General features: G+C 40.9%; 2 protein-coding genes across 3 annotated transcripts in view; both read left to right on the forward strand.

The window, feature by feature from the left end:
• Positions 1 to 26,150, forward strand: part of vash1 (vasohibin 1) — a 541,933-nt gene that overhangs the window by 142,366 nt on the left and 373,417 nt on the right. The gene's annotated exons all lie outside the window — the stretch shown is intronic.
• Positions 1,642 to 24,596, forward strand: LOC111963252 (RAS guanyl-releasing protein 1). Of its 2 annotated transcripts, none has more exons than XM_023986566.2 (17): positions 1,642 to 1,906; positions 3,073 to 3,242; positions 8,769 to 8,874; positions 10,488 to 10,550; positions 11,844 to 11,975; positions 12,143 to 12,296; positions 12,470 to 12,643; positions 19,137 to 19,253; positions 19,355 to 19,630; positions 19,723 to 19,803; positions 20,121 to 20,225; positions 20,482 to 20,591; positions 21,028 to 21,172; positions 21,438 to 21,474; positions 22,004 to 22,138; positions 23,129 to 23,508; positions 23,651 to 24,596. In XM_023986566.2, exons 1-17 carry the CDS (start codon positions 1,764 to 1,766, stop codon positions 23,789 to 23,791), a joined length of 2,469 nt encoding a protein of 822 aa, XP_023842334.1. In that variant the 5' UTR covers positions 1,642 to 1,763; the 3' UTR covers positions 23,792 to 24,596. The 2 variants fall into 2 exon arrangements, with proteins under 2 accessions (XP_023842334.1, XP_023842335.1); XM_023986567.2 differs by having other exon boundaries at positions 22,004 to 22,126.

A 26,150-nucleotide genomic window follows, 5' to 3' on the forward strand; every position in this document is an offset into this window, starting at 1 on the left:
ATCACTCAGTTAAGGGTAGAAGGGGTAAAGAAGTATCTGAGTGAGGGGAGTAGGACAGGAGAGTGCAGACAGATAACAGGAGTTTCAGGAGTTTTTTTTATCAGTCTATAACGACACAATACTATGACTAGTGCTTGTGTCAACATCAGGACCTGATGGTGTCATGTTTGACAGCTTCTCAACAAACTACTCAATCAATGTCTCCATGAAGATAAAAATAAACTTATTGGATAACTATATATTAAAACAAGTATTGATCCTAACTAACCTCTTAGCAGTTAGTTATTTTTTTTGCTTATCTTTATCAGGGATGCCAATAATTATGAATGGACCTGACTGTATGTATTTAAATGTATAGTTCACCCAAATTACAAAATTACACATTGGTTTCCTTACCCTGTAAGCAGTCTATTGGCAATATTTGACAGCAATCCATGCTTTGGTTTAGTTTACCTGGTACTGTTTTCAAATTCTAACGTTATAAAATGTAGGTACAAATCCCATCCAAGTCCTGGTACCGATATTGTCAAAATCATTCTAAAACGTTAGCATTTGGAAACAGTACCCGGGAAATAAAACCAAACCATGGATTGCTGTCATCCCACTGGGCAAAACCGGGTTAAATCAACATTGTTTTCCAATGTAATTTCAACAAAACAAAAAAAGTGATGTTGAATCAATGTGGAAACCTGATTTGGATTTGCAAAAAGTCGTCAACATAAGGGAATTTCGTATTTTTTTTACCCAACTTTTAACCAAAACCAAATGACATGGTGACATTTTCTGTTGATTTCATGTTGAATTCCCATTAGTTGATAACTCAACCAAATGTAAATCAAAACATTGAAATTGTGTCTGTGCCCAGTGGGATACCTTGGTCATAGACTGCTTACTGTGTAAGGAAACCAATGTGTAATTTGGGTTAACTATCCCTTTAAGTCAGAGAGTGAGTGACATGTTGTCTACTCCATGGGAACATTTCTAACATACAGTTTATCTATCTCCCTGTCTGGACATGTGTGATTAGTCCCAACACAGCAGGCTTACAGAAACATCCTCATAGGGGGCCAATGTCTAGTAGAGAGCTATGACTAAAAGGAAGGCCCCACCTTTCCTGTGCTGCAGGCACGGCAATGCAGCAATATATGAAGTTGTGGTGGCTAATTCCAGGGAGCCTGAAACTACTAGTCATGGGATGATGGACATAAAAGTTAGGGATACTGTGAATAAACCTGCCAACTCTGATTAACAAACTGACACAAACCTATTGCTGGAATCCATGTAGTTATTGCACACTTAACTTAATTGTGATAAAAGTGGTTTAATTTTTTTTAAATTCTAAATAATCAATGTAAGAACAGATATTGCACACAGCCTATGGCACACTTAACTTAATTGTGATGAAAGTGATATAAGATTTTAAATAATCAATGTAAAAACAGATATCTCATATCTAATTGGACATAGGCTTAATGTAAAAACAATTTAATCATGACTCATGCTTTAATGAAGACAAATCACTAAACAATGGCAATAGGTTCATAAAGAAATGGGTTAGGCGGCCTACTCATTCTACTAATTTGAGCTCTTGCGCATAAATTACTGAGGAGTGAGTCGCATCACCAAAACAACTTTTGTTCAAGTGCGTTTACGCCCACACAGACACAGCACGATGCATCTTAATTTGTGCCATCCTCATTGACAAGTCAAAACAATGGTGAGCTCCCCACCGGCGCGCGGCCGCACACTGAACGAAGCACGCAATGAAAATGCTCTCATCGAAACGGACACAGATGGATAGTCTCGTTCAACCACTTGTTGCCCAGTATCTCGCTATGGGATGCCAATCGAAAGAAAATGGGCAAAATGAAAATGTGGGATCAAATGGAAAGGAAAAAGAACATCCGTAAGTTATTTTATAACGAACTCCCGTATTTGTGAATGAACTGAATATGTTTATGAAGCGCGTTACGCAGACATTTGAAATAGCCTACAGCAAATATCGTTTTGTCAATTTGAAACATACGCAATTATAAAACCTTCATTGACACCGAATAAACATTATGATCTTGTTGATTTAGAATGTAAATCAAACTTTTGGTGGTTCTTAGTCATACAATAACTTTGAGTGCAACAATTCCGTACCCTGCGATTTATAAAAGCATCGACCAGGACGCACAACTGTTGCACTCTCAAAACATATTCTCTATAGCCTGTCTTCTCTCTTTCGAATTTCATTCCATAGTTAGCCTATAGATTGGAAAGTGTATAGAACAAGTGGCATGCATGGCATCCTCTCTGTTTATCAGCCAACTGTTTATTTAGTGGTTCCTATAATAGAAGTCGGCAATCAACAATGATTTCCCCAAAAGGAAGGAAATGAGAACAATGAAAAATAGCAAAGCTACCTTAACTCTTAGACACCAGGTATGAAACACTTTGGAGAATAGTATAATGACCTGAAAAGTGTTGTGTTATATTTGCCTGTGTGATTTCTTTAGGATTAACATGTAGCATTTTCATTGTGTTGTCTACTTCAATATTGTATGCACTGCATGCTATAAATGACCACACACACACACACACACACACACACACACACACACACACACACACACACACACAGTCTTGTACAGCTAACCTTGTGGGGACATACAATTCAGTCCCATTCAAAATCCTATTTTCCCTAACCCCTAATCCTAACCCGTACTCTTACCCTAACCCTAACCCTAACCCTAACCCAAAACCTACTTTATCCTAACCCTAGCTCCTAACCCTAACCCTACAACTAACCCTAACTCCTAACCTTAATATTTTAACTTAATTTTAACCCTAACACTAATTCTAACCTTAACCCTAAACCCTAGCATTTGACCTTGTGGGGACTAACAAAATGTCCCCAGTTGGTCAATTTCACACACACACACACACACACACACACACACACACACACACACACACACACCACACACACACACAACACACACACCACACACACACACACACACACACAGCTGTGCTCTCTACACCTCCCTCCACCTCATGCCCTCTCTCCTCCACTGCCCCTCCAAGACGGCCCTCTCTCTCTAAGGTCTGTCCGCATGTGCCTGCTCGGCCTCAGCGGTTCAACAGGCCCAAATTGGCCCAGATGACCCAGGGCAAGGTCACAATGTCTCTGCCAGGACACTTCACAAAGGGGGCCAGCTGGGAGGAGGTGATCCAGGCCTGTATCCAGTCCTTCGGTGAGTCACTGTGTTCTGGGCTGCTCTTGTGTTTCTGCCAGTAATACTATTGGTAACTGAATGATAATACTGACTTTATATGATTTCACAATACTGAATATGCGCTGCATATTTTCTTTTTTTGTATGAAAAAAGTATTGTTTTTTTGTTGCATGCAAATGAGAAGCATGTCGTATTTGAGTTCGTTGTTCGAGCTGTATTAAATGGTTGTGCAGGTCAAGATCATTGTCATTAGTTATGTTGTCAGTTTTTTGCATCCGCTTCATTTCCCTTTTTAAGTGACGTTGAACGCTGAACCTCAGTTTTTTTTAAATCAGTAGGGTGAATGTTTCTCTCGGACTCTAGCTGTTTGATGTTAAGAGACCCTGTCTCCATGATACTGTTACCATTTACAAGGTATCTCGAATTAGCCAAAGGGCTAGGTTGACACAAACAGACCGCATTTAAAGACTTTTCCCTTCTATGAACTAGCCTCTATTTGTTGTCTAACAATATGGTTGTCAGTCTTTGCATTTGAGATGAGAAACGGATTTATTTGTATTTATTTAAGTTTATTTGGCAGGGACAATGCACAACAAAACATACGTCTCAGAGCACTGAGATATGATGCGTCGCACCAGATTTAGTTTTATTAGAATATTACGATCACTTTCACAAAAATGTTAAGTATATATTTTCACCTACACACAGGGGAGGAATCAGAAAGACCAGACTACTAGAATTCTTTGCATTTTGGTTATCAGTAAAAACAAATCACCTGCCCAATGGGGTAACCTCAGAGCAGGCTCAACTTGCGCGACTGCTCATGTCACTTGCCCAGGGCAATGGACTATTCCATTTTTCTAAGACTATATTTAAGTGATAATGCGCGATAAACCAGTGTTTGGAGGATATATTGGCACTGGTGTTGTTAGGCTCAAGACGAAGTCGATATATCCTCAAAACACCGGCTTCGAAGGGCATTATCACTTTTATACAACGGGTTACCAACATATTCAAATAATGATTGACATATTTTCATTAGACACGACCCAGTCGTTCAGTCTTTTTGTTCTGTATCTATGGACGCGATCCAGTCGTTTGTTCTAAATGTTCCATTGCCATACTGGCTGGCAACGTTCTTATCCCTTGCTTGCTAGCTAGCCAACTACGGCTAACTTACAGTCACGTCAAAAAGTGCAGCCAGAATGAGTAGCTGCCTTTGCATTTGTTTAAGCTGTTTTCTAGTGACATTTATTTGTATACATTCATAACAATGAGCTAATGATGCAATTTCACCTGGCATAGAAAATGTGCTCACTTGTCAGGACACTTGTTCAGAGGAGCTAGCCAACAACACAGCTAACACAATCACTTCAAACTGAAGCTGGAAAGACTGAAAATTAGCTGTGTTTTGTTTGACCTTTTTTCAATTGACCTTTTTTTGTATACAGAGCCTTGACCTTTTCCAAAGTTTGTTACGTTACAGCCTTATTCTAAAATTGATTAATTCGTTTTTTTCCTTCATCAATCTACACACACAATACCCCATAATGACAAAGCAAAAACAGGTTTTTAGAATTTTTTGCAAATGTATAAATAAATAAAAAAACTGAAATATGACATTTACATAAGTGTTCAGACCCTTTACTCAGTACTTTGGTGAAGCATCTTTGCCATTGATTACAGCATCAAGTCTTCTTGGGTATGAATATACAAGCTTGGCACACCTGTATTTGGGAAGTTTCTCCCATTCTTCTCTGCAGATCCTCTCAAGCTATGTCAGATTCGATGGGGAGCGTTGCTGTACAGCTATTTTCAGGTCTCTCCAGAGATGTTAGATTGGGTTCAAGTACGGGCTCTGGCTGGGCCACTGAAGGACATTCAGAAACCACTCCTGAGTTGTCTTGGCTGTGTGCTTAGTGTCGTTGTCCTGTTGGAAGGTGAACATTTACCCCAGTCTGAGGTCCTGAGTGCTCTGGAGCATGTTTTCATCAAGGATCTCTCTGTACTCTGTACAGCAGGGTATTGAATTTCAATTTTGAAACAATGTTGCAAATGTCGAAGAGACAGACAGGAAGGTTTTTACAAATCTCCGCTGTTGAAAACAAAATGTTAGTCTAAAAGAAAAGTGAGATAATGTCTAGATGCATTTTATAGTGGAGATCAAGTTTATAAGTTGCCTTGCTGGGCTGATGAGACAGTGTATTGCGCAGTCAGATGGAACAGAGTAAATAGGCATTTTAACGTCATAGATTTAGCCGTTGGTAACTTATGGAATAGACACCGGCTGTATTGCGGTTTTTACCCAATCAGCATTCAGGATTAGACCCACCCATTGTATAACATTGTATGTGGATCTACTGCAACTATGCCTGCTCTGAATATGATACAGTATAACAAAATCATTCACAAACTGTGAAGTATTGATTCTGTAGACGTGGAATGTGATTTAAGGATATCACATTAGTAATACATTGACTTTGTCCATTTACATGTATTTATATATTCTGTATATTAGCTGCAATATGGAAGCTGTCAAAACCCTATCAAGATATCCTGTTAAATGAGAATAATGTGCCCTACTAAGTTGTCTGGAGTGCTCTCAAAGTTATCGTGATTATCTATTGGAAGAGGCAAGCATTCTGATTGCTGTTGCTTGGAGACACAAATGGAGTGAAGAGTGAGTGATGAGGAGGTGGTACAGTGGACTGAATACAGAGAGTGACATCCCTTACTTACAGTTATCTGTCAAGGAAAAGAATGGCAGAATAATAGCTGGCTGTTCATTTAGGATATATAAAAAATATATGTTAATCAAGTGGGTGCTCTTCTAAAGCTCCCTTTACAATGTCTTTTTAGGAGAATTCATCCATATGGTTTACTAACAATATGTGTTGAATGACTGAAATTGTCATTGAATTTCCAAATCAGACTTCACAGGTCATTGAGAGAAATTCTGATCCTTTCAAGGAAATCTAGTCTACAGTAAGGAGATAAACATGCAAGTGTTTTGAATCCAAGTTAATACGAGGGTACAAAATGGAGGTACCTACTGTAGTACAGAGAGGTCAAACAGGGCAGAGCGTTCCCCAGCGGCTGCTGTCTCACATCAGAGGCTGACCCCCCAGGTTCTGGGGCTCCTGGGGCTCCGGCACCTTTTCAAATGTGAGAGCACACGTAAGAGTCATTTGAAAGATTGGGCTAGCAGCTGCCAGGCAAAGGTCAGCTACCCAAAAGGCCCTTCTCAGATGCTGACCACTCTTTGAAATGCAGAGCACCAAGGGGTGGGGATCAATAATGTTTGACATCATCATTCACCCCCAAGTCCACGCCCCACAGTTCCACTCACCCACAGTGCCCGAAGTCTCTACACTAGCATAATGTTAATGGACAGCAATAAGCATTGCAGAGATTTGAAAGCCTCAATCGTGGAACCCATTTTGAATTAAATACATTTTCCATGTAAATCATGTATGATGCAGGCACACAACCTGTGAATCTCACAAAGAGATATCCACTGCAGAGTCAGAGTATCCACTGCAGGCTCGGATGTACTGTAGACGCTAATGTGAAAAACCTTTGTGCCTATGGTGGTCAACATATGTTTAAACACTTACGGAGCATCATGGCTGTTTGTGGATATTAAATAAATTTCCTGTACTCCATTGTTCTACATGTACTGTAGGCCTACAGCATGTTGAGCCAACATTATAAGGCACATGCAGTAGAGAGTGTGCAACTAATAATGACATGGAAATCTCTGGGGCCTCTTAGACTGTTCCTTACCGATTCTTTCATGTGTACAGTAGAGATAAGCATTGGGCTGACTGAGGCAAAACAAAATGATCATCCATCCCATTAGCCCAGTTACTTTATCTCTGTCAAAACAAGGAAAGACTCCTTTCACCATGGCTTTGCTGATGAATGCCTATGATAATAAAAACCCTCAAAGCAACGCTCCCTGAATTTTGCCTTGTTTGTCATCACATCCCTCGTCCTATCCCAGTGCAGCCTGCTGCTGCTTTCCTAACTTTCCACAGTGAGTAAGACAGAGGGGATTTCCTCAGCAATTAGCCCCGTCTGGTTTAGTAGGGAGCTGTTGTAAAATGATGAAGTAATTGTTTACCTGGTAGTGAATCAAAAGCTCTTCCTTGTTATTTTAGATGATTTTAGAGCATAACTTGCTTATATGATTGCAGCAATAAAAAAAACATTACGTTTGTATAAGTAGAGGAAGGATAGAGTTGAGTTGTTTTGCATCACAGTCCTTCAACATATGCTGACAGTATAAAGCGTCAAACCTATTACAACAGTTTCTCCTCAGAACAGTCTAATCATGTATATGATTTTCTAGATATTTATTTTCACTCATGACAGTTTTTCATACAGTAAGATTATGTCTGTGTGTCATTGCTGGGAAGGCAACTTTTCATTGACATTGATCATTGGGGCGTTGTAGCCCTTGTTGGGACCGGTAAATAGAACACTGCCGTACCAGTGATGCAGGATATGAGAGAAGGATTAGCTGCCTGCTGAAGTTGGCCCAGTGAGATAGTCGTTTCTAATCTGTGTTATCTATGTTGCCATCGTGTCTGAGGTATTTCAAGTCGATATGGGATATGTGGGGACCCATGGAAACTGGCATCCTTGTGTGGCATTAAGACAATGCCAGCTGCTTAGGTTCAAAAGTTAAACACCATTTTAATGGATTCGTCAAGGTGCTGTCTTAGCTACGATTTCCAGAAAATCACTGGCAGATTGTTTACCTGCAATTGTCATTTGCTATCCAATAGACAAAACATGATAGTGAACCACTTGCTTATAAACAACATGTTACAGAGGACCAACAAAATATCCACTTTTCTCAAGTCAGATGATTTGTAAGAGAAAGGCTAATGTAGTTAGAAATGGAATCTGCAATTGCTACTGTGTGGATACAGCTAACAATCTATTCCTTGAGATGTTTTCCACAATGTCATATCCTTTTATCTCCAGTGCCTCTAGGGACAAAGCTGTTTGAGTAGATGACAGAGATGGTGGCTGAAGGTTGCTGTGATGTCATAAGTTTTGTCAGAGATATAGGGAGGCGGTCACAAAGACAGGAAGTGAGATACGACAGAGAAAAGTAGACCACAGAAAATTCACAATACCACCACAGGAAAAGACATTCAGAGATGGTGTATACACTTAGATTTGCAGTTGACACAACTGGCATGTTATTGTGTTCATGGTTGCGTAGCACACATTAAAATGAAAACAAATAAGGTATGCTCTTTTGAGGTTGATTTGTATCATCATTTGACTGCAGACTTGTGGCTGAATGTAATCAGGAAGTTTTAATGGTTAAATCCCATTATTTTGTTGACATTCTGTAACATGACTGCTAGATTTGGTTATCAGAGAGCTACGGTAGCATTGGACATTGATGTGCAGAAATTAATTTGTTGTCCATATGAAATCTCAACCATCTATAGTACATTATTGGCATTGTGATAGGCAACAGCATGTCTGTTGACGTGCTCCATGTGTCGTGCTCTCTTTCAGACGCGGAGGGCTGTGTATGTGGGAGCAGCCACCTGATGAACATCACCCTGACCATGCACCGACTCCTCATGTCCTCCAGTGACCTCCTGGAGAAACTCATCTCCCTATATCCTTTACCAAGCAGACCCAATGCTCTACGGCTGTTCCACTACAGCAAAAACTATTATCGAGTTGGCACCAGGACCTGACCAATCTGTTGTGTCAAACATGGGATCTTTACCGCCTGTGTAGCGCTGTTTTGTGATCTGGTTGTCAGTAGCAACGGCCAATTAAGATCCAACTTGGCTGACAAGGTGCCATGCCATCGACTCCTCTCTCCTACCAGCAATGTGACTATCAATATGTGTGCACCTCAATTCTGTATTGCTGTACTATAGAGCCTCTAAATGTCTTTGTTAGCTCCAGTACACATCACCATGTTCTGTTTCCAATCCAGTGTCTTCCAGGTACCTTACAGTCCTTTTTCTATTACCATCTTAGCTACACAAAAAGCACGATTCATCCCAATTTAATTCCCCCTCTTCAGGTCTGGTGTAAAAAGGCCACTGTAGTTGCCTATTTTCTGTTCTGAATGAGCAGTCTGTAATCTAGGGCTCCATTCAACAAAGAGCTCTGACGTCACAAAGCCCAGAGGAGCGGCAGTACTGGCACAGTGAGGAGGGTACTAAGGCTAGGGGCTTCAGGTGTTAATTACCTCTTCCCAGACTGAAGCCCTCTTCAGTTCTATTTAAACACAGCCTCTCAGCTGCCCAAGGAGGCTCGCTCACCAAAACCCACGTCACACCTCAAGATGCACTATGCGTCCTGCCCTCTGTTTTCAACCCCTAAGCTCGTTCTGAGCTGAAGACCCAGAAGCATCAAATATGGTTAAGAGTGGCTTAGGAACAAGTGAAAGCACTGGAGCATTAATGCCATTTATCGTAAAAACAATCTGGCTTTGCGATAGTGTGGGTGGCTCTTCATCTCCCATGACGCAATTAGCCTTTTTATGTGCATCACTTCAAGCTGATTTCTGCCAACAGAGTGCAGCGAGGCTCACAGTGTCATGCTATTTTTTTTACCCCTGTTTTATATAATAAGAAGAATGGAGATGTTCTGAGTTAGGTACTCTGTACCTACCGAGCATATGGCACAGCAGCTTAGGTAATAAACTGTTCTCACACTCACAGCCATTGAGATGTAAAAAGTAACATTATGTCGGCTGTGTTTTTACCTGGTTGAGAGAACATGTTTTTACTCACTAAAAGGGTCCTCTGCCAGCACATCTTCTACAGGAATAGTGATTGTCTGTTGTGCATGTTTTAACAAACACTTTTATCCAAAGCAACCAAGGAATCCAACCCATAGCCCTGTAAACAACATGCTTCAACCAACTGAGCCATTGGAACCACACAACACCAGAATGATTCACTTGCTGATGCTCCTAACCAGTTCTCTTTTTTGTGGTCGCCTCCTCCCACACCACCAAATGTCACATCTGTTCGCCTTTTAGTTTTCCTATTGATGAGTTTCCTGCGCTAAATACATTAAACACCAGTTAGTAATTGTTTACTTAGATGAATAGACATTTGAATAGACACTTTGTCCTGCACAGTCATCCAGATCATTTATTCCCTGATAAATCCCACATACAGTTCCTGGTCTCTTCCTGGACTCTAAACAATGTGCACATTTTACTATACCAGTGAATCATAATGTATCCTTAACTTGAGGTGTTACATTTAAAAGCGCCCTGGAGAATAAGCAGTCCACAGAGTGTAAGAGGATCTGTTACTTCATTAGGTAAGTGTGTGTTCCCCCTGCAGTTGTCCTAATCATGCCACTACCACTGGGGTCCACTAAGGCCTCCACACAATAACTCACTGTTCAATCATTCTTATGAAAGGACATTAAAGGGCTTATACACATAACACCTAATAATACAATATTCTATAACTGGGTTGATGGTTTAGGTCATGCTATTAGTGCATTTGCAAGAGCCTATAGTGTTGATTTCATGTTAGACAATAAACAACTAGGGTTTAGTGTTTGATGTATACTCCCAGTCGGTATTAGATAGAATGTCGCGGCCCCACCCGCCTTGGGGGAAAACAACCTGTAGTTACCTAGGTTACCCCATTGGTTCCCTGCAAAAACTGGACTTTTTTCAAATGCAATTTCCTTGTTGTCTGCTTGTTTTAGTCAATTATAAAACTGCATTTGAGAAAAGTACTTTTCAACATTTCCTGTTTCTGTGCATTCTCACTACTTAGAAAAACGCAATGTTGTAGGGCTTTCCTCATGCCCCTTTTTATGCGGCGCTGGCAACCATGTGAGTGAGTGAGTTGCTACTGTAACAGTATAACTTTAGACCGTCCCCTCGCCCCAACACGGGCGCGAACCAGGGACCCCTCTGCACACATCAACAACTGACACCCACGAAGCGTCGTTACCCATCGCTCCACAAAAGCCGCGGCCCTTGCAGAGCAAGGGGAAACCCTACTTCAGGTCTCAGAGCAAGTGACGTAACCGATTGAAATGCTATTAGCGCGTACCCGCTAACTAGCTAGCCATTTCACATCCGTTACACTACCGACCAGAACGTTAAGCTAGCCAAGACCAACAACACAAACAAACACACTATATAGCTACAAGTAGTGAGTGGAGTTACAAACGGACTATACTGAACAAGTTAAATGTCTTACCTGTGATCAAATGTTTTTCACACACATAGCTACATGTACCCTACTTGGACACCAGGTCCCCACAATTTCTCCCTCCCACACCGCATAGCCTGAAGCCACATGGCTCTTCTCATGGGCTCTATTTCCCTATGTGGGAGCATTCTAAACCGTAGGTCAAGATTTTTGACCTGGTTACATGTACATTGTACAACACAGCAGCTTTTCGGCATATTTTGTTATTTATGTATGACACAAAATCTACAACAAAGGTGGCTCTTTTACAATGGTGGTCAATGAGAAATAATGTTTGTTTTCCACAATTTGTGGGCGGGGTCGAGGGGAATTCCTTGTTATGATGTGAATATTGACTCGGGGTACAGTATTTAATTGTCTTATTGTCCATATATTTCAGGTATTGGATCCAGGAGTTCTGGACGATGTTCCGGTTACACAGCAGCCTGTCAGACTCCATGGAGCAGTTCCAAGATCTGGTCAGGGATCAGGGCCAGGAAAGGCTGTGCCCTCTCTTGCAGACTAAATGGATGTAAGTATTCCCGGTGTATTACTGAACAGAATTCATGTCTCTCTTGGGGAAAGCATCTAGAATTACCTGAAAATGGCTTTACATGGTTTCATGGTAATGGTTTCAAATGATGCCTGTGTAACACCTGTGTGTTTCCGGTCTGTGTTGTTCACCATGTTGTGTCCCAGAAATGATAGACACTGGTCTCAGAAGCCCAGTCAGAGGATCAAGGCTAACAGCAGTAAGAAGAGGAAAGTGTCTCTGCTGTTTGATCACCTGGAGCCCATTGAGCTGGCTGAGCACCTCACCTACCTGGAGTTCAAGTCCTTCTGTAGAATATCAGTGAGTAGAGTCCCAATCCGCCTATATGTGATCTCTATAAACACTATGACATTATGAAGATTGTCATAGCACATGCGCTCTACAGTAGGTATTTCAATGCATTCAAATGTGTTCTGCAAAACCTCTGTTCTTTTAGCAAAATGAGTCAGCATATGCTTTATTCTTTTTTCCAGTTTGCAGACTACCAGAACTATATCCGCAGCTGCTGCATGAAGGACAACCCCATGATGGAACGTTCCATTACATTGTGCAATGGTATCTCCCAGTGGGTGCAGCTCATGGTTCTGAGTCGGCCTACAGCTCAGCTGAGAGCAGAGGTCTTCACCAAATTCATCCATGTGGCTCAGGTATGGCCCTAACTATTCCTCCTCCAGAACCATTGTAGACTAACTCCACAGTATATGTCTAGACAATAACAAAATGTCCACATACAAGGTGTTTAGCCCCCATGTTTTGTACCCTCATGAATTGTGTTTGTTCAATGTCTGTATCTGGTACCTTTTTCTTGTACTAAACTAATGCATGTCTACCATATCGTACAGTGAGACCTTCAGTACCTACTACTGTACTGCAGAAGCACCATCATTTGTTGTTACATAATGCATATTAAAAGAGGGCTACTAATGACTCTCAAGAGCTCCATGATGGGCTTTTAGTGCATCAAAGATGCTGGCTAACAGTGAACGTGTGCTCTGAATATTAACAAAGTACAGGCCTTCAGCACTAATGGATTTATCAGTGCTAAGTGCTAATACTGAGGATCTATCAGATGCTATGGGTTCCCTCCAAAAATGGAAAGGTACTGGGATTAGATGCGTTTCCTATAGAATTATACTGGCTATTATCTGAGCGGTTGATGCCTCTTTTTCTCCCTATGATCAAGTCCTGTCTGGCGAAAACGCTTCCTCATACTTTACGTCTTGCAGCTATTACTTTACTGAAAAAGAAAGATAAAGATCACACGTTGTGCTCCTCCCATAGACTAGTCACTTTTAAATGTTAATTGTCAATTGATTGCTAAAATATTAACTGCGCCTAGAGTCGGTGCCCAATCCCATCCACACAGACCAAACTGGTTTTGTGTAGGGTCGTCTGTCTTGTGATAATTGACGTCTATATTTTGTAACTACATTCCAGTTATTGAAAAAGGTTACTAATAACTTGAAAAGAATGGACTTCCTTCCTATTCATCTTACGGCCAGCGTTAATGTCATCCAAATGTCAATATTACCAAAATGTCTTTGTTTCAGAATCTTCCAATTTCACCCCCTCTGTATTTTTTCAAAAACATGCAACGCCTATTTTCCTCATTTATTTGGAATAACGAATCACCCAGAATTTGTCTGCAGGTCCTGTATATTCCATATAAGGCGGGTGGTCTGAATTTACCAAACCTAAAAATGTACTATTGGGCAGCCCAACTCACCCAAGTTAAGCAATGGTTTTCTCCCACATTAAGTTCTTGGGCAAGGGTAGAATCCTATGACATTTTACCATATGAGCTGAAATACCTTAACTATTTTGGCCTGCAAAATAAGGTTACAAATAACCCAGTCATTTTTAATAGTATACAATAATACACGTATGGAAAGCACCTCATAAATTACTGGGTTACAATGCATCCCTCTCCCCTTTTGCTCCCACATGGAGACATCCCTGCTTTTAATTATGAGACATTTAGAACCTGGCACAACAAGGGTTTAAGGGAAATGTACCACCTCTTCCAGGATGGTACTACTATGAGAGACATTCTGTATTCCATCTGACCATTTGTTTCAATGTTTTCAAGTCTGACATATGGTTCAATTGAGACAAGGTTCTCTTGTGGAATCCAAATCATCTAAACGTGATGTCTTACTGAATAATAGTAAAACAAATTGTCAACTGTATTTCTAAAGTTTGTATTGTTAGATCATATGCTAGTAGACACAGATGTTACTAGATTAGGAACTATGACAACTACCGTCAGAGGAAGGCCCTACAAATTGCCTAAGACTCCAGCCACCCTAGTCATAGACTGTTCTCTCTGGTACCGCATGGCAGACGATACCGGAGCGCCAAGTCGAGGTTCAAAAGGCTTCTTAACAGCTTCTTCCCCCAAGCCATAAGACTCCTGAACAGCTAATCAAAGGGCTACCGAGACCCCTCTTTTACGATGCTGCTACTCTGTTTATAATCTATGCATAGTCACATTAACTCTACCTACATGTACATATTACATATTATGTGTCCCTGCACATTGACTCTGTATTGGTACCTCCTGTATATAGCCTCGCTTGTTATTTTACTGCTGCTCTTTAATTATTTGTAACTTTTATTTTCTATTTTTCACTTATCAATTTTTTCCTTAACTTCTTAAAGCGTTGTTGGTTAAGGGCTTGTAAGTAAGCATTTCACTGTAAGGTCTACACTACTTGTATTCGGCGCATGTGACAAATACGATTTGATTTGAAATGGGAACAAGATTGACAGTTTGAAATAAGCAGAGAGATATGTTCTATATGTTTGAAAGCACACACATTTTCCTACAACCTTAGACACAAACTCTCTGTTTCACAGAATTAACTATACACCAGAAAAACTTCACGAAATGAATGCTGAAATGTCTTTTCTTTGTTGGCACTGTAAGAGGCAAAAGGGTAATTTTTAATCACATGTTTTGAACATGCAATCTTATTTCAATGTTTTGGGAATCAGTAAACATAATTTCAGAAAGTTTTTACAGATGTCTATCTCACGCCTGGCTTGTGTCTGTTTGGAACTAGTGAACTTGATCCATGGAACAATAATCATAAAAAAATATATGGATCCTTCTGTGCTTGCGCCAATGTTTTTATAACATTACGCTGGAAATCAGATAGCCAGTGTGTTAAAGTAGGGGGACTAAATGAAATATCTGGCTACATCCCTTTGAACAATATCTTCTATAATATCAAAGGCAGACCACATCATTTACAAAACATCTGGCATTCCCACATCCAATTCATGGCAATAAGAGCAAATAAATAATGAGTGACATGTTTATTATTATAATTTATTGTTTGATGGTTTTTTGTCTGATTGTATGCATTGCTGTACCTTTTGGTACTGTATATGCAAGTACACGTGTGTATTTAATTAATTGTATTATGTGTTGTGTTGAAATTGTATTTACACATGCTAAAATATACACATATATACATACATACATACATACATATACACACACACAGTTGAAGTCGGAAGTTTACATACACCTTAGCCAAATACATTTAAACTTAGTTTCACAATTCCTGACATTTAATCCTAGTAAAAATTCCCTGTTTTAGGTCAGTTAGGATCACCACTTTATTTTAAGAATGTGAAATGTCAGAATAATAGTAGAGAGAATTACTTTTCAGATTTTATTTCTTTCATCACATTACCAGTGGGTCAGAAGTTTACATACACTGAATTAGTATTTGGTAGCATTGCCTTTAAATTGTTTAACTTGGGTCAAACGTTTTGGGTAGCCTTCCATAAGCTTCCCACAGTAAGTTGGGTGAATTTTGGCCCATTCCTCCTGACAGAGCTGGTGTAACTGAGTCAGATTTGTAGGCCTCCTTGCTCGCACACGCTTTATCAGTTCTGCCCACACATTTTGTTTAGGATTGAGGACAAGGCTTTGTGATGGCCACTCCAATACCTTGACTTTGTTGTCTTTAAGCCATTTTGCCACAACTTTGGAAGTTTGCTTGGGGTCATTGTCCATTTGGAAGACCCATTTGCAACCAAGCTTTAACTTCCTGACTGATGTCTTGAGATGTTGCTTCAATATATCTGTAATGCGTCTGTGTGTAGCTGGTGTAGAGGAGTCAGGCGCAGGACAGCAGATAAGAGTAATGTACGCAATTTACTCAACAAATATACAATACACGTCAATAAATCCAAGGCCACACATAACGGACCGCAATACAAGAAACAATCACTCAAACAAACAAACAAACATGGGGGAACAGAGGGTTAAATAATGAACAAGTAATTGGGGGATTGAAATCAGGTGTGTAAGACAAAGACAAAACAAATGGAAAATGAAAAGTGGATCGGCGATGGCTAGAAGGCCGGTGACGTCGAACGCCACCCGAACAAGGAGAGGGACCGACTTCGGCGGAAGTTGTGACAATATCCACATAATTTTCTTACCTCATTATGCCATCTATTTTGTGAAGTGCGCTAGTTCCTCCTGCAAGCAAAGAGGCACTGAGTTTGAAGGTAGGCCTTGACATACATCCACAGGTACACCTCCAATTGAGTCAAATTATGTCAATTAGCCTATCAGAAGCTTCTAAAGACATGACATAATTTTCTGGAATTTTCCAAGCTGTTTAAAGGTACAGTCAACTTAGTATATGTAAACTTCTGACCCACTGGAATTGTGATACAGTGAATTATAAGTGAAATAATCTGTCTGTAAACAAATGTTGAAATTACTTATGTCATGCAAAGTAGATGTCCTAACCGAGGCAAGACAATTTGTGGAGTGGTTAAATGCTTTTTAATGACTCCAACCTAAGTGTATGTAAACTTCCGACTTCAACTGATATATATATAATATATATAATATATATATATATATATATATATATACACACAGTGGGGCAAAAAAGTATTTAGTCAGCCACCAATTGTGCAAGTTCTCCCACTTAAAAAGATGAGAGAGGCCTGTAATTTTCATCATAGGTACACCTCAACTATGACAGACAAAATGAGAAAAGAAAATCCAGAAAATCACACTGTAGGATTTTAATGAATTATTTGCAAATTATGGTGGAAAATAAGTATTTGGTCAATAACAAAAGTTTATCTCAAACTTTGTTATATACCCTTTGTTGGCAATGACAGAGGTCAAACGTTTTCTGTAAGTCTTCACAAGGTTCACACACTGTTGCTGGTATTTTGGCCCATTCCTCCATGCAGATCTCCTCTAGAAGAGAGGTGATGTTTTGGGGCTGTTGCTGGGCAACACGGACTTTCAACTCCCTCAAAGATTTTCTATGGGGTTGAGATCTGGAGACTGGCTAGGCCACTCCAGGACCCTGAAATGCTTCTTACGAAGCCACTCCTTCGTTGCCCGGGCGGGTGTGTTGGGATCATTGTCATGCTGAAAGACCCAGCCACGTTTCATCTTCAATGCCCTTGCTGATGGAAGGAGGTTTTCACTCAAAATCTCACGATACATGGCCCCATTCATTCTTTCCTTTACACGGATCAGTCGTCCTGGTCCTTTGCAGAAAAAACAGCCTCAAAGCATGATGTTTCCACCCCCATGCTTCACCAGTAGGTATGGTGTTCTTTGGATGCAACTCAGCATTCTTTGCCTCCAAACACGACGAGTTGAATTTTTACCAAAAAGTTATATTTTGGTTTCAATCTGACCATATGACATTCTCCCAATCTTCTTCTGGATCATCCAAATGCTCTCTAGCAAACTTCAGACGGGCCTGGACATGTACTGGCTTAAGCAGGGGGACACGTCTGGCACTGCAGGATTTGAGTCCCTGGCGGTGATGTAGTGTGTACTGGTGGTAGGCTTTGTTACTTTGGTCCCAGCTCTCTGCAGGTCATTCACTAGGTCCCCCCGTGTGGTTCTGGTTTTTCTCACCGTTCTTGTGATCATTTTGACCCCACGGGGTGAGATCTTGCGTGGAGTCCCAGATCGAGGGAGATTATCAGTGGTCTTGTATGTCTTCCATTTCCTAATAATTGCTCCCACAGTTGATTTCTTCAAACCAAGCTGCTTACCTATTGCAGATTCAGTCTTCCCAGCCTGGTGCAGGTCTACAATTTTGTTTCTGGTGTCCTTTGACAGCTCTTTGGTCTTGCCATAGTGGAGTTTGGAGTGGACTGTTTGAGGTTGTGGACAGGTGTCTTTTATACTGATAACAAGTTCAAACAGGTGCCATTAATACAGGTAACGAGTGGAGGACAGAGGAGCCTCTTAAAGAAGAAGTTACAGGTCTGTGAGAGCCAGAATCTTGCTTGTTTGTAGGTGACCAAATACTTATTTTCCACCATAATTTGCAAATAAATTCATTAAACCTTACAATGTGATTTTCTGGATTTTTTTCTCATTTTCTCTGTCATAGTTGAGGTGTACCTATGATGAAAATTACAGGCCTCTCTCATCTTTTTAAGTGGGAGAACTTGCACAATTGGCGGCTGACTAAATACTTTTTTGCCCCACTGTATATATATATAAGTATTCCATGGGAAAAATAACTAGTGGCTCTACTTGATCAAATGCCTCTTCATCACTTCATTCACATGCAAAGCTGTGTTCTGAAGAGTAATGAGGAGCTGAGAGAGTTGGATGGAGAGGCAGAAGTCTGGAGAATCTCTCTGGGTTACATTAATGCACTAGTCAGCTGCCGCTCCTCTAACTCCTCGCAATGAATTCCACGCCAATGGGTTCCAGTGTCCCACAGCAAGGCCATAGGATCAATTAGGGAACTGAGAAAAGTTGGTGAAACATTTACTGGGGTGGCAGGTAGCCTAGTGATTAGAGCATTGGGCCAATAACTGAAAGGTTGCAAGATCGAATCCCTGAGCTGACAATGTAAAAAAAAATCTGTTGTTCTGCCCCTGAACAAGGCAGTTAACCCACTGTTCCTAGGCTATCATTGTAAATAAGAATTTGTTCTTAACTGACTTGCCTAGTTAAATAAAGGTTAAAAGAAAACTAGATTTGTACAACTATATTATCTAAGATTGTAAGCAACAGTATTATGAGTGCCTAATGCAACCAACATTGGAGTGCTGCTTGTGGAGAGTGCTGTGGGTTGACACTGATTAAGGTTCAATTAGAATGTTTGTGTTTCCCAGAGCCTCCATTTTATGCACAACTTCAACACACTAATGGCAGTGGTGGGGGGCCTGTGCCACAGCTCCATCTCCAGACTTAAAGAGACCAGTTTGCATGTGTCCCACGAGGTCACCAAGGTACATTTATCTATAACATGATCTATATTGATCAGTATGTCTAAAATACAATACAAGGTAATAATCTACAATATATTTTCCACTATCTCTTCTCTCCACAGGTGCTGAATGAGATGACAGACCTCCTGTCCTCCTGTAGGAACTATGACAACTACCGTCAGGTGTACAGCAGGTGTGCAGGCTTTAAGATCCCCATCCTGGGGGTCCACCTCAAGGACCTGATCTCAGTCAACGAGGCCATGTCAGACTACTTGGAGGACAACAAGGTGAATGTTCAGAAGCTCCAGGCTCTGTATAACCACATCAACGAGCTGATCCAGCTACAGCAGATCACTCCACAGCTCGACGCCAACAAAGACCTGGTCCACCTTCTCACGGTTAGTACACACCTAAGTACACAGTAATTCACACTACTGTGTCCGTTGGTAAATGACCCTGGTCTCTGACCCTGTTCTCCTCTACTGCTCAGCTGTCCCTAGACCTCTACTACACAGATGATGAGATATATGAGCTCTCTTACACCAGGGAGCCCAAGAACAGCAAAGCACCCGTGAGTAAAAAGGGGACATGAAAAACACTGTGGGAAATAAAACTGTTTGCATAATGATTGAAATAGAAAATACTCCTAGCCATAGCAAGTTCACTGTGTTATGGCTAGGGGTGTTTTCAATTTCAAACATATTTAATAATACTGACAAAAACCCAGTTAGCTCCAGTGAATCATGTCTGATGTTGCATATCCCATTAACAAACCTATTGAAAGAGAATGAGCACTGGAGCTCTTTTTTAATTGGCCCATTTAACATCCGCACAGTCTATTCTACATCTGCTGACAATGTTCTGATCATCTGTTTTGTTTTACATCAGCCAGCCACCCCATCTAGACCTCCAGTGGTTGTGGAGTGGGCATCAGGAGTGGCCCCAAAACCTGACCCCAAAACCATCAGCAAACATGTGCAAAGAATGGTGGATGTGAGTTGACAATACCAAGGGAAGGAATATGGACATAAGCATTGTATTCTGTTTCATAAAAGCAGTAAATCATGTTTTAAATATTGTTATGCCATGACTGTTATGTTATTTCCATTAATGTATACTACATACATTATTTCTCTGGAAGTTGTAGTTTTAATATTCTACCAGATCAAACTGAACAGAGCTCTTTCCAGTTGATCTATTGTGCTTCGTGTATCTCATTACTATGTCTTGTGTCTCTTGTCCTCAACAGTCCGTGTTTAAAAACTATGACCATGATGAGAATGGCTACATCTCTCAAGGAGACTTTGAGAAAATCGCTGCTAGCTTTCCATTCTCCTTCTGTGTCATGGACAAAGAGAAGTATGTATATGGTTCCGTTGTGGCTGCATGGGCTCTCCTTAGGCACATTTGACAGTTCACGCTAACAGCATGGGCTCATTTTTAACTGCAGAGAAAGGAAACTAAAGTGGAATCTGGGCCTGTAGCTACAGGAAACAGAAATATCAACATAACTATCAGCTAGCCATACGTCTCAGCCATGTCTCCTCATAGTCAACTCTCACTGTGGTCAACTGAGGTTAAATCACAAACTTCTTAACCAGTTAGCTGGTGGAGTGAAACTGTTGAAGTGAAATAAGGAAACCATAACCTGCTAGTTTTGGTTCCTCTTATTTCAATGTGAAATATAGAAGTATGAAATGAGGCCAAATATAGTACATACAGTACATTGCAAACATAACATTTCTTATGAGACAGTTTGTTTACATGAGATATGCTTTGTGTTGTCCTGCGCCAGGGAAGGCCTCATCAGTAGAGAGGAGATCACAGCCTATTTCATGCGCGCTAGTGTCATCTGTTCCAAACTGGGTCTTGGCTTTGTCCACAACTTTCAGGAGACCACCTACATGAAGCCCACCTTCTGTGACAATTGCTCCGGATTCGTAAGTCAAGACAGTACATTACAGCACTATGTCCTGATCGGTCTTTAGCTTAGCTGTAGGTCTCATTAGTATGGGCAGGAGTTTTTCCTGAAGTTGTCACCTGATCAGGAAAAACTCTGGGGCTTAGTTATAGCATACTCATCAACAATAACAATGCTGTTACGGCTTTAAATGACTATTTAAACATGCACATTCCTCCTTCTTAAATATGCATTACTTGTGTTATCTCCAAACAACCTTTTCAAATTCCTCTTTTCCATAACAGTTGTGGGGCGTCATAAAACAAGGCTACAGATGCAGAGGTGATTATTTATTTTTTATTGTTGCTGCGTCTAGACTGGAATATTCCATAATGTTTGCATAAATGTTATTCTGCACGTAGCTTACAGTTCAGTACTTTGTTGATAGGATACAATGTTATCAGAGATTGCTGATAATGGGGAGACTGCGAGGAGCAGGTAATGTGTATCTTGAGAAGAAGGTGCATTGTGTGGTTTCTATCATGCAGACTGCTAGCTGAACCCTGCAGCACATGAAAGTCACAACCACAAAACAACTTTTTACTCTCTTCCCCTTGAAACAGTCAGAAACAAGCTGTTTGCATGGCAACATGCATGCAAAGGTCTGAAAACTGTTCTGTTCCACAGGCACCATTAGGCAACCGAGGGGAACGGAAGTTACATTATCTAGTAGGGTGCTATTGACAACAAAACAAAAATATGCATTCTCTGTGCAACCCAACATGACCATACAAGAATCTATTTAAAAAAAACTCCTTTCCACCTCTGCCTGCTCTAACACGTTGTCTGCATTCTCTTGGCCTGTTCACAGACTGTGGGATGAACTGCCATAGGCTGTGTAAGGACCAGGTGGCGTTTGAGTGTAAGAAGAATGCCAAAGGCAGCAGCACCTCTGAAGGTCCACTAACACCAGGCTCCACACCCGGCACTACAGGTGGGCCGGAAGGTGAGGAGGGACATACACACATACATACACTCATAGTAAATATGCCTGGGCCGTGATCCCACTCTCTGAGGGTGTCTCAGGTGGAGTTGGGATATGCAAACAACACATTTCCAATTGACACTGTATTCATGTGTGAAATAGCACAAATATAAGCAAAATATATATTTTTTTAATCACACATACTAAATTCTTTACCAAAATAGTGATAACCACATGTAGTGTAGCAGTAACCAACCAGAGTTGTGATTGCTAGTTATGCTAGAAATCTAAGGCAGCAGAAGGTCGCCATCTGCTGGTCTAGAAGTAATATATCACTCTAGGTCTAGAAGTAATATTTTTTTTATTTTACCTTTATTTAACTAGGCAAGTCAGTTAAGAAAAAAATCTTATTTTCAATGACGGCCTAGGAACAGTGGGTTAACTGCCTTGTTCAGGGGCAGAACGACATATTTTTACCTTGTCAGCTCGGGGATTCAATCTTGCAACCTTTCGGTTACTAGTCCAACACTCTAACCTCTAGGCTATCCTGCTGTTCCATATATCCCTCTACTTGTGCTTACTACCGATATGCAAAGTAAAACCTGTCTTGGATAGTCCTAAACTATACCATTCCATGTGGTAACCATTATTGACAGGAGTCACATATATTGCAAATACACAGGAAATATAAAGTCCCAAATCATTATTTGAAAGGTATGTCTTTGCAGGTGAGAGAGCAGGTTTAATCTAGTTTATGGAAAAGTAGCACAGCATCTGGGTAGTTTCCCTATGTAGGTGGACTGTCATACTGCTCTCTAAAGTCAAGGACCTGCGTCACTTACTGTAACACTGGATGTGCTTTCTGTGGTCAGACAAACACTCAGTTGACTTTTCCTTAACCTTATGAGATTGACTGTTTGCAAACATATCACTTCAAAACCAGAGAACTGATTGAAATGGGTTGAACAGATCAGAGTTGACTGACTATATTTATGGTGTTGTTTGTGCTAGGCTCAGAAGAGGGGCCTTTCCCCTACCCCTCAGAGGAATGTAGGGACTGGAGCCCTGACTCTGCGGCCCCCTCCCATCTGAGGCTCCCCCCTAAGCTGTCCATGCCTGTGGGGGTCCACTGTAGCACCCAGACAGAGGGCCCTCCTGCCCCTGCCTCCCCTCCAGAGCCCAGTCGGCTACAGCCAGTACAGCCCTCTCTCCTGGCCCCTGTTCCCTCCTCTCTCTTGGCCCCCATACCCCCCTCTCTCACCCCATGCCCCAGTCCGGTGCCCCAACGCAAACAACGGGCCTATGCCAAGTGGGAGAACAGAACCTCTACAGTGCTAAAGCCCAGGGAGCCGGATGAAGATATAAAACCCAACTATGATGCTCTGGAAACGGTGAGATTCAGACACCACTACCTCTGGGTTACTGATATGTGTTCAATTGTGTACATTGAATGTACTACATTCTAATTTCTAGAGTTTTGAACGCAAGGTTAAACATTCCAAGAAATAAACAATGATGGTGAATGATTCTCAGGAGAACCAGAAGCTTCAGAAGAACAACGAGACGCTGCGTAAGAAGCTGAGGGAGACGCAGCGCGAGGTAGAGATCCTGCAGACACTTCTGAAGAGGCACGCCCTACACCCTGTGGTGGAGGACTCCTCCTCCTCCTCCTAGCCAGGAACGCCCTTCAGCAGGTCAAACACACCCACTCTATGACATCACGGGTGATGCTCAGCCCTCTTTCTCCAGAGCCACTGACAATACTGTTTGTCTTAAAGGACCACAGCACCACACAATCAAGAAGATACACAGAGGGACCTAAAAGTCCCTGTGAGGAGACACTGTTACTCACATTGTTTTATGCCATGGGTACCTCACAGTACAGTACATACAGCCACTCTAATTACCAGTTGCAGCCAATATGGGGTTATGAGGCATAGCCAATGAAAGTTCCGTCCTGAATAGGACACAGCCAGTCAAAGCACAGTACCAGCCATTATGGAACATAGCCAATCAGTGTGACATTGGGTTTGGGACTCTGACAATTAGAATATCACACAGTATGGCAAAGGCCAGGATACTGTACTGTGTAGTTATTATCCTGTCTTAAGTAATAACAAGGTTGCATATTGTAAATCCATGTGATTTCAATGTCACTGTCAATATTTATTGTTAAAACACTACAATACAGGTAGATATAGATAAATCATTGTTTTAGTCTTTATGTATGTAGGTGCAAGAAGACATTTTATAAAAAGACTACATTCAACCACAGTGTTCTTATGTATATTTTATCAGCTCAGTGCGGTCCATAGTATCAATTAACATAATTTTAGATGTTTCACCAATGACATACCATGTAAATAACCTAAACATATGATATATTGTGGTGCCATCGTACCAGTAGTTTCTCTCAAGATGTCCTCTCTCAGTATTGCTGTCATAATGAATGTTATAATAAAGGCATTTTCTCTATTAATCATGTTCGGTGAGATTTGTAACTCGGTGGGTGTCAATTTTTTCTTCATTTGTATGGAACCTTCACAGTATGGAACTGACAGTAGCTGTGAAATAAGTTCCACTAGGGGTCACTAAACCCTCTAGAATATCAGCATAGCCTACCACGCTGCCTGCTTTCATAATGATTTGATGGTTTTTGCTAAGTTCTATTTTGTTTTCGTCAACTTTGCTAAAATAGAAAGTACCACTCATAGTAACTATACTATTTGCTGTATAAATGCCAATCTCTATTCAACCTCATCAGAATAGCTGTGAACCAGTGCCATTACCTCCTCAGTTGGTGGTTAATGGGAAGTTTAACAGGAAAAGAAGAAAGTCCTTCCATAATGTTAGGGAACATGAGCAGGGTAGCTTGGGCAGGGGTTTCTGCTCTTAAAGGGACAGACTCCCTCGCCTTCAGAGGTTTGGTACGGAAAATGTATGCACTCACTACTATAAGTCGCTCTGGATAAGTGTCTAAATGACAAAAATGTAAATGTAAATATAAGGCTCCACCTTTACAGTCAACAGGTGAGATTGTGACCACCTATATGGCATTAATAATAATAATAAGTAAATAATAATAAGCGAAAGAAAGAACTTTCGCAAGAGGATAGAGCACTGTACATTTGGTGCCTATCTTTTGTGTCCCTTGTAGGTTAATAGCCTGCTGCTCATAATTAGTGCTGTGTTCGCATTCATATTTGACCTGAGGTCTCTGTAGGTAATTAGAGGTGCAGTCTTCTGTGGTGAAGAGTAGAGACACACATATCTCAGACCAAATCATCTGGCTTAACTGAGGACAGACAATACTGCAGTACAGCATGTATTGTGTCTCTTATTAAAGGTCCTACAGATGTCGGATCTTAATTTGACTCCTTTCATCGCAGGAGGACTGAATATTTAGAATCGCCTACAGGGAGCAGCTGGAAGCGGTGTTTGTAGGCTATACAATGACTTAAAGCTGCAATATGTCACTTTTTGGGCGACCCCCGAAATTCACATAGAAATATGAGTTATAGATCGATAATTCTCATTGAAAGCAAGTCTAAGAGGCGGTAGATCTTTTCTATGTGCGCCATTTCTGTACTTCCCGTTCTTAAGTTTAGTTTGAGTCTTACTTTCAGTTTTGTACACCAGCTTCAAACAGCTGAAAATACAATATTTTTGGTTGTGGAAAAGATATTTCACCGTGGTTTAGATAGCAAGTATAGTGTAGATAATCATTGTGCTTGTTTTTCACATAAACTGAAATTAGGCGAACTATTCGAATTTTAGCAACCAGGAAATGGCGGAGTGGTTTCTGCATAGTGTACCTTTAAGAATGCTGGTCCATTGGGTGTCAGTTCGAGTAGCCAATAGAGTACCACAGTATGAGTCATAATACCCATAAAACCTAGCGGTCAAACAAGGAAATGGTTCCAATCGTTTTTCCATCATTCATTTCCCATAGTGTTTTTTATTTTATTTTTTAGAAACACTTAAAATAAGGGCTGTATTTTGTGTAGGCTTACCCTGGTGTGACGTTTGGATA

Source organism: Salvelinus sp. IW2-2015, linkage group LG4q.2 (assembly GCF_002910315.2).
Source record: "Salvelinus sp. IW2-2015 linkage group LG4q.2, ASM291031v2, whole genome shotgun sequence".
In the NCBI taxonomy this organism is placed as follows: Eukaryota; Metazoa; Chordata; class Actinopteri; order Salmoniformes; family Salmonidae; genus Salvelinus; species Salvelinus sp. IW2-2015.